The sequence below is a fragment of the Nylanderia fulva genome, unplaced genomic scaffold (genome assembly GCF_048542155.1).
Source record: "Nylanderia fulva isolate GAGA-0341 unplaced genomic scaffold, ASM4854215v1 Scaffold1, whole genome shotgun sequence".
Taxonomy (NCBI): Eukaryota; Metazoa; Arthropoda; class Insecta; order Hymenoptera; family Formicidae; genus Nylanderia; species Nylanderia fulva.
In genome coordinates, this window is record NW_028189192.1 from 5,562,315 (window position 1) to 5,572,054 (window position 9,740).

Genomic DNA, 9,740 nt, shown 5'->3' on the forward strand with positions numbered 1-9,740 from the left:
ACATAATATCGAAATAATCGTTCCACCAGAGGCGCATTAGACATTATGCATATATAATTATGATCGAATAATTTATTATCGTAAGAACAAGTATACAGTTTTTTTCTTAACGAGATATAACGCGCAATATAAAACAATCTCGGTAACATTATTATACATTCGCGAGGAAAAAGGAAAAAATAGTAATTATAATTAAATTATAATAAAAAGATTATGTAATAAATTATAAGATTATAAATTACACCGCTTCCAAGTCTGCGCGCGCATTTCTTATATCTTCGTAATCAAAATCAGATTGAATCGGAATAAATAGAGACAATAGAGAATGAAACGTGTGAATGAATAGTTTCGACAAATAGTTTGACATTATCGGTATTCGAAAGTGCGATTGTTTAAGAAAAAAATATATTGTTATATCGCCAGAAGAAGACATACAATTATAATTTAAATATTAAAATTAAAAAGTTAGACGATTATGCTTTAACTAATGTAGGAATGTTGCAAACTTTTGTTTTTACATAACGAAATAAATGTAGAAAATGACAAAGAGTGGAGGCCGGGAAATATATGAATCATTTTCTCATTTACTTCGCAGTCCTTTTTTTATAGTATAAAAAAAAAAGATAAAAAAAGTTTGCACATATCGTACAAAAAAAATATCATCCTGCATGTTGATCAAAATTAAAATTCATTTTACAGTCGCGATTAACGACTCTGGAATATGTAAGACATAATAATATCATTTCTGCACGGATGTTATTACATAAATAAGCGTTGTGTATATCCGAGCAAACCAGTTGAAGCAGCAGTTTTAAAGATAACACGCAGACTTTAGTCACATTTTCGTACACGTTGCATTTTTGCCATTACCGTATCGAAGAAACAAAATACGTACAATTTACCATCAGCAATTATGTAATCGTTCGGAGATAGACGCGTTGTTGCGTCTAAGTAAGTAAGTACGATAATAATGTTCGACGCGTACTTTGAACGCATGGCCACGATTTAGATGCAGTCGTGTTTGTTGTCGCTTGTCTAGACAAAGTTTCCATCTAGAAACGGAGTGAAGTTTATCGTTGGATCGAAGGTTCGCGTGAAAATAATCAGGAATTCACTCCGGGTTGCTCGTCTAATCGACCGATGGTCCAATTAATTCGATTCCCTCATCAATATCATCTTATCCCAAATTTCAAACGATTTTTATCCTTTTCCTCTTTCGTTTCTTGCGCAATTTGTAATTATTCTCGAAAGAGAAAAGGCGAGATTGATAATAACAACTTTGGATCGGTTCCTTTTTTTTTAGAGAAACATCGCAAAACGTCGAAAAATTCGACAAAACATTCCTGAATCGTTGAATAATTTTTTTCTCCCCCACAAAACAATAATTACCGAGCAACTGAGAAGATAACTCGGCAATTTTTTGATGAGGTCGAAAATTTTATACAAGAATGTGTATATCGATAGCCCGATATCTTTATTATATCTCAGCGATTGCGCTCGAAGCAAAGAGTTATATCTCTATTCCAAATCGTACTTAATCCCTCGACATAATTGCGTAACCATCGATGACGTTCGATACGTGGGATAATATTGTATCACTGATAACAATCGACTCTCTTTCCGAAGAGAAGGCTTTAAGCTCTTTTTATTCTCTCTTTCCCACCCTCTTTTCTCTCTCGGTCCCCTGTATTGCTCCCGTTGATTTTATTTTTTCCTGCGATTGCCGTGACTCGTGCGTTTACCCTTGTGACATTTACTCACGTTTGTGCTACGTTTCTCCACGACCGTGCCATTGTTGGTCTCTCCGGACGTCTTCGACTCTGCCGAAAGAGAATAAAAGTCGAATCTGTCAGACGATCTGAATAGGAATTAAATGGCTTTAGCGACGTAGCGAAAAGAAAAGCCAGCTCATGCCAATTGACTATGTACCTGAAATCATTGATGCTGAGATGAAATGTATTTCACCATTGACATACTCGTTCGTCTTTAGGGAGTCTCTCGAGACGCGTTCTAGGCACAAATTAATCATGTGAATACAATTGACTTTATTTATTTAAATACACGATACATTTTTATATAGCCTTAGATCAGTTGCGAAAGCATTTCGTCGAAAAAAATATATGTTCAATGACTATTCTATGTGATTATTAGTGCTTTACTCTACAAAATTCTCAATTCTTAAATTAGTTGTATAATTATCATCGAACTCATTTCGTACATATATTTGTTTTCTCAAGCTTTCTTTTTTTGAATAATTTATCAAAACAATAAATGACGAATTAAATATAATCGATTTTACAGGATTCAGTGTCGTGAATTTTCATAGCGCCAGAATAAAAAGATAGTTTGCGTTTCACATTTTAGGATCAATTTTGTACAAAATGTTCTCTCAAAAAAAGTCAAGAGTCGAATTATTCTCTCGATTGTGTAATTTATATTGCCGTTTTATTTCGATCGTCTCGTATGTCGGGGTCACCGATAAAATAATCTAAATACTTTAAAACAATGCGATGAAAGAGAAAAAACCGCGTTACTTTTCTTCAATGAAATTCCTGCTAATTAATGCAACCTATAATATCATTATCACGTGCGAAACAATTTTGCCGATAGCGGCCTCCATTTCAATAATATTCATTGAGTACCCTGCAATTAATGATCGACAACCTAAAAGATAACGATTCTTCAAAAAATTAGGTCTTTTAAGCTTAAAACTGATCAATATGATATTAATACTTTCAGAAATTTCGAAAAATTTTATTCTACATTTTTTATTTAATTTTTTCCACGTAAAACTGTTATCTTTTTAGCGATTGTACCATCAATTATAGAGTACTCTATATATAATTGTTAATAACGCCAATCATCATTAATGACATTGAAAGCAACCAGTCATCGACGAACTTGCTTGTTCATTATATATGCATAATAACTGAATGAGTTGTCCTATGCGATTGGAAAGCCAATTTTGCTGACGCGGAAAGCGAATGCACATGCAAGCGAAGCAGAAGGCGAGAAAGTAGCGTAAAAAAAATAAATAAATAAAAACGTAAATAAGAAAAATAAACACCACGCGAAGCAGCTACATCGGGAGACGCAGAATCACTTACTCTCGGCGATCGGCGCCTTCGGTGTATCACTGTCCGAGCTGATCGGCGAGTAGAAGATTGGATCGCCCTCTTGGCTGGACCTGTCAGGTGTATAACACGTGGGCGAGTCGATACGCTGAGAGAGGCGCTCCTCTACCTTATCGCGGCTCTCCTCGATCGGCGATCTCTAAATTCGTTGAACAGGCACGTTGAACATTTACGTACCCTGTCCCTAAAGCGTCGTAAGAAATAAACCGCTCCTCGATACCGATGTTCGATTTGCGTCACGTGCGAAAATTCGCGGGTGTAAAAGCAGCGACATATGTATGTATATTTAAATATATACATATACATATATATATATATATATATATATATATATATATACACATATATATATATATATATATATATATATATATATATATTCAAATTATTTTATATGTAAATTGTTTGAATTTATATATATAATGAAAAATTGCAATTATTAATTATATATATAATTATAATTATATATACAACTATTAATTACATATATATAAATTAAATAAATTTCATAAATTAAATAATATTTTTCATCATCAGTCTTGTTGTGAGGGACAGAAAATTGAAACGAAATTTGTCGAAGCAAATGCGGTGGTGTTTTTATGCACTTTCTCGCTTATGCGCTGAATTACCCGAAACTATCAAAAAATCGATTTCTCAATTTTCGGCAACGACGTATTCCTCCTTCCACAAAGCATTTGTCGACGATTTAGTTTACCTGGTCGGAGGATGCTCGTTCGGCATCCTGAAAACGCTCGATTTCATTTTTCATCGTCTCCCTGTCTTCGATGATATCGCGAAGCTCGCTCGAGGACACGTTACTGTCGTCCTTGCCGACCTCGTCGTCATTGTCCTCGTTGTCCTCGTTGCCGCTCTCGTTGCTCGAAACGCTGCAATTGGCCGGCTGAAAAAGACGATAGCTGAAACGTGGCCAGATAAATCTTTTCCCTATCAGGCGAAGGCACAAATATAAATTATAAATGAAACGAACAAAGTATGTATATCGTCCAAGTCGTCGCGGGCTATCTGTCGACGAAGGAGGGTCACGTCGAATCAGCGAGTCTCCTTCGAGTTTGCAAATTGAATACGAGACGCTAATTTTAACGTTACTTCGACGAGAGGATTAAAATGCGAATTATTTCACGTAAGAAATAAATGAGGGAAATAAATGATTTTTTTTATTAAATAAGATGGTTACTTAATGAATGAGGGGAGAGTCTAATTCACTTGTCACATCTCGATTACTCACATCGAAAGTCTCATCTTCGTCGCTGCTCTCCAAGGCAAGTCGATTGATCTTCTCTTCCAGAGTTTCCTTCTCTTCCAGAGTCTCCGTCTCTTCCTGCTCATCCTCCATTTCATCCTTTTCATCCTCCTCCGATTCGATATCACTTATCAAGTGTTCTGCCTTCTCTGTAGCATCTGTTGATTCGGTCACTGATTTTTCTTCCGATGTTGTCGTCTCCTTGAAAAAAATGTCTCGTTCTTTCACCAAATAATAATACTTTCTGATAATCTTCTCAAAATTTTCTACGTGTAAGAACTCGTGAAAAAGACATCGCATTCCTTGTATAAAAATATTTAGAAACATAGAATCCCATTGCAGAAATGTGCAAAATATGTCAAGAGATACAAAAATTAAAGACAGTAGTATAATTAAAAAAAAAAACAGAAAAGGTGATATTTTGAAAAACTGGTTGTAAAGACATATATACAAAGAAAAATTGCATGCCCATCGATATACACAAATTTACATTCGATGCTTTCTACTTACTGCATTGGGATCGAGGGCGCTACTAACGTGAATTTTAGTGGGTGGTGGCGACGGGGTGGGTTTGGACGTGTCCAGACAGGACAGACTCGACAAGGTCAGACGAATGGATCTGATGAGGGCTTTCCTGGCCTCGTACATCGACAATTTCTCATCCTACACCCATCACCACAAGACTATTATTGTGACTATTAATCCCATTGTCTCTCCGAAGGAGCGAAACGCGTTTCTTCGCGTTCCTTATCGATTGGAAGAAGCGCGATATGTTCTTACCTTGTCCCGTTTCTCCCTCGCTCCATTATTCCTTATGTCATTCAGTCGTCTGCGACTTAGCTGCACGAATTTTACCTGTCAAGGTTGAAGCGTTTAGCGGATGATAAACGAGACGAGCGATAAAGAGGACGGAAATTTCTGAATAGCCAAGTAGCAAAGTAATATTTGTCGGAATTTTATAAAGCTGCGCGATGGGGAGATCAGTGCAGAATATATAAAACCTGCTTTATTATTTCCTCATTGACGCGAAAATGATGCATAAAGGTACCATTTCATGTGCAGCATGCTGCCGCAGCAGTTTGTTGCTATTGGTGAAGTTTAATTGAACGAACAGCAAAGGCAGCAAAGCAGAAGAACACGCAACTAGTTTTGATTCTAATTATTATTATTATTATTATTATATTAATTAAATAATGGATTTTAAGAATAAAATAGATTATTATGAAGATATAAAAGCAAAAATCGTAATTTTAATCTTGAAATAATAAGAGAACAAAGAAATATGCTCTAATAAATGTTGATCACGTGACCGATTTGTTGCTGCAGTATACTATGTATGAAAAGGCACCTTAACGAGTATTAAATTATGAGTATAAAAACGTACTATTCCACTCGGCGTGACTTGGGAGCGACCCGTGACGAAGGCGCCTATGTTCATCGTTATCCTGATCGTACGCAGCATCACCAAACTCGGCAGGAATAAGATCCACGGCAACGGTCTCACGAGTTCCAATTTTTCCGAGGCTTTTCCATTTTCGTCTGAAAGGAGCGCGAGTTCGGAGTATAAATCTATCGATTGATCGCGCGATTTATGGATCGTACCTAAAGCAACGAACTTCTGACCAGGTAGACTCCATTCCGCGCACTTCTCCACGGTCCAGAGAAACTTGTCCGCGAGTTTCAGCGCTGCCTGACTCAATGAGCTTTGCACCACCATCGATTGCAGCAATTTCAGTTCCGAGCAGTCGCAATCGCTTTTCGACGTTTCCACGATTGTCTAACGAAGGAGTGAACAGGACGTTTGTTTCAGATCAATCAGTTGCTCATTTCGACGCATATTTCTGCGGATATTTAATTTTGGAATACTCACTGTGTCCGACGAATCCTCGTATTCCGTGGCCATGTTTATGTCGGAAGTTAAATCACAGTGCCTGGAAAAAATATTAAATACAATGAACGAACGGCCTGTTTATAAATTTAATTTTAATGCGAGTTAATACATGTGTATATACATATATAAACTGATATATATTTATAATTATATTTTATACATATATTTATATAATATTATATTTTATGTAATGTATATTTATATATATTAATTATCAAAATTATAACTGTTGAAGCCTATAATAAAACAGAATAAAAGAAAAAATAACTTCTAAATATATAAAATCTATTGTTCTGAGAAAATTTTCTCTGGTATAAATTCTCTTCTCTCACATGACTTGTAAATCTATATATTTATTCAAAGATTTTCGATAATGATAATACGCGTTGATTGACGTAACATATAACTATACTATTTATAACTTTATATACTCTCTTTATTTTGACGATAGGCAAATCAGTCTAGTAATATGTTTATGTACGATTCGCCGATGATCGTCAACATAATCTCTCTCCCATTGAATCTTTTAAGTCCGACTCAAGTTAAGTCCTAATGACTCAGATACGTAAAATAGACAATAAAAGAAAGAAAATGATGATAAATTGCTATCGATGAGGCACGACCTCGTCTTATCAGGGCGGAACGCCGAAAGAAAGCCCAGTAACGACGTATTCTCATTGCAAAATACAATATGCACATGATCGCTGGATAAATTAAATATTTTACAGGAATATCTAGCAAGTTGCGGATTTCACGAACTTTTACGATAATAATAATCTATACGCGCAGTTTATTCTCGCGAAGCAATATTGACGATTTTCGCATCTTGAGAATTTTTTTGCGCAAGCATTTGACTGACGATAAATTTAATCTTTAAATTTAATATCTCAATCCTACAAATGTAGGACATATTCACGAGAAATTATTATTAAAATATTTCAATTTTAATTCAAACGTGTAATTTTATCTATTCTAATTGTTCAGTGTATATTTTGCGAACACGTCTCAATATAGGAGAGATTTTATTTCATTTATTTATATATAGGTACATATACCAATTTATATTTCGAAAGACAGGTGAAATATATCTTTTAAGCCAAACGAGGGGATGAGGATGGTGATTTTTGTTTAAACGGGTTGCAACATACTCCCTCTCTGAACTATATGTATGACAACATATTTTGCTTTAATCTACTTTGATTTTTTAAATAAGATTAATCGCACTTTCCGCGGTTGCAGCGGCAAATTTTTGTATTTTTGATGAAACATCGTGAGAGCACGCGTTCATGATCTTTTCGCATTCCGAACGTGCATGACACATATACTATATAAATGCGCACGATACATAAGCAATTTACTGACGAGGCAACTTTTTTTTATTCTGCTTTATCAATGACATTTTCTTCATATGCAAAGTTCACATGTAATTTAAAAGTTAGATAAAAACAATTTAATGTTTCTCTTTCTTGGGTCAAACTCGATGGCAGGGAATATTACGGAATAATTTGTTGCGATGGATGCTGAAGACGTTTCAACAAGTAATGTGTATATTATACGATAAGAGGAGAAGAGAAAGAAAGACTTTGCGTTAAAACATTTAATTTCGCAATTTTTATTCCAATAAAAAATTTCTTATGTAAAATTAATGGATTTAATTAGTAATCGGGGGCAAATTTCTTAATTGTAATATTTTTATGTGTAATATATCTAATAGCAGATTAATGATAATTGAACTTTGCCCAAGCTTTTTGCTTTAATTTTTTCAGCTACATATATTTGAGAGCAAAATTTGCACACACACAAAATAAAGAAATGTAACATATATATATGTATATATATATATATATATATGAAGGAATATTTTCTTTCGTTCTCTTCGAGATTTCGCGAATCTGTCAAATAGTAAATCTTAGAATGTTTGCGTCGCGTGCCAAACGGAGCGATAATAAAGAATTGTGTCTGTGGACTGTCTAGTACAAAAACTTCCACAACTCAATTCTACTATCGTACTTACTCACTCATATTTACATCGGTCATTTGGTTATCGTAGTTACGATGTGTTTGTCTTTTCGGTTTTTATCGTGTTTTTGTTTGATTTGTACAGCAGGTCTTGTTGACTGTCAAATCTCGTGTCTATCAACATAATATAAAAACTCTGGATATATATATATGTATATGTATGTGTTTGTACGTAGGAATTAATTCGAGAACAGTGTAAAAATTATTTTAACAAAATTAAACATTTTTTTAAATACCAATTGTTAGAGATTATATACAGCCGCGACTCTATTTTATTCTTTGAAGTATTCTTTTGCAAAATTAAAATATTAGATATATATATACATACATACATACATATCTATATATATGATAAAATATTAATATTCTATATTTTTGATTATGATATAAAAATCGTTTATAATTATCTCATAATTATATTATTTAACGATAAAGTAAAGTTTTTCTGCAAAGATAAACATTATTAAAATTTAAATAATAATAATCTAAATTATTAATTATGAATGCAAACTATTCATTTCTTCCGTCTATAAATCTGTAACTAATTTGTTTCGGCATCAACTTCGTTAATATCTAATCGATAATTCAACTCGCGATTCTATGTTTAATGTTTTTAAAGGTCAGAAAGGACATATTTTGAATTAGCATCGAACAGACTGGTCAATATACATATAAATCTCCAGTAAGTGATTTCGATGCTAATTATTCTCTATATAGCATAGCAGAAATCTCGAATCAATTCAATCTTTCTTTTGAATTATAAACATTTATAGATACACATAATTTTTAATTATATCGTATCATGCACACATATTCTGTTTTCGCAAAAAACAATATAAGAAACTTTCTCATATATTATATCGATGAACATCTACACGCAAAGCGTATAATTTTCACGATATCTTTACTCATCTTTAAATTCAATTTAATATTATTAATTTACCTCGTTGAAGATGCGAAGAAATTTCTTCCTTTTGGAAGATTTTGATGGAGGGATATAGATACGAAGAATAGATGAAGGCGCGGATTGCTGCTGCTGACAGTGATCTTCACCACGCGGCCACGTGATACTACTCAACGTTCTAAACCGGCGGTAGCGGAAGCTGTACTCCTGACAAGTACTCGATCACGCGCCGAGACTCTCACTGCGAGATACTCGGAGCAAACCGGGAGACCAGAAGTTTCCAAGCTTCGTCGAACAGTGGCGTAACAATTGTAAGCGGCGCTTAAGGGTCCGTCGACGACATTCGGACCCGAAAAATTAGCTTCACGCGATATATTTTTTATTTTGAATCGATTCTGCGCACGAATTTTCACACAATAAATTACAATATTTCTAGCAAAATAGCAGAGGAAAAAAACGCATCGCAGATTTTAACTAAATACAAGATTCGGAGAAAAGTAGAATTTGTCGACAGAGAAGAGTATATCACGA

General features: G+C 34.3%; 1 protein-coding gene across 8 annotated transcripts; it reads right to left on the bottom strand.

Moving 5' to 3' along the window:
• Positions 1-57: 57 nt before the first annotated feature.
• LOC114931109 (uncharacterized) lies at positions 58-9,495 on the bottom strand. 8 transcript variants are annotated; one of them, XM_029303056.2, is made up of 12 exons: positions 9,249-9,495; positions 8,301-8,419; positions 6,266-6,326; positions 6,019-6,172; positions 5,780-5,934; positions 5,176-5,250; positions 4,906-5,058; positions 4,381-4,596; positions 3,850-4,035; positions 3,108-3,273; positions 1,930-2,010; positions 58-1,820 (listed from the first exon to the last, which is right to left on the bottom strand). In XM_029303056.2, exons 2-12 carry the CDS (start codon positions 8,321-8,323, stop codon positions 1,705-1,707), a joined length of 1,386 nt encoding a protein of 461 aa, XP_029158889.1. In that variant the 5' UTR covers positions 8,324-8,419; positions 9,249-9,495; the 3' UTR covers positions 58-1,704. The 8 variants fall into 8 exon arrangements, with proteins under 8 accessions (XP_029158889.1, XP_029158890.1, XP_029158892.1 ...); XM_029303057.2 differs by having other exon boundaries at positions 4,933-5,058; positions 5,998-6,172; positions 9,249-9,494; XM_029303059.2 differs by having other exon boundaries at positions 5,998-6,172; positions 8,305-8,419; positions 9,249-9,492.
• Positions 9,496-9,740: the final 245 nt, after the last annotated feature.

Excerpts from the sequence above, each read along its gene's own strand:
- LOC114931109 (XM_029303055.2), bottom strand. The coding sequence starts at position 8,323 with ATGACCGATGTAAATATGAGTGA. Across the intron at positions 2,011-3,107 it reads GAAGGCGCCGATCGCCGAGA|AACGCGTCTCGAGAGACTCC; the intron begins GTAAGTGATTCT and ends ATTTGTGCCTAG. Across the intron at positions 1,821-1,929 it reads CTCAGCATCAATGATTTCAG|AGTCGAAGACGTCCGGAGAG; the intron begins GTACATAGTCAA and ends CTCTTTCGGCAG.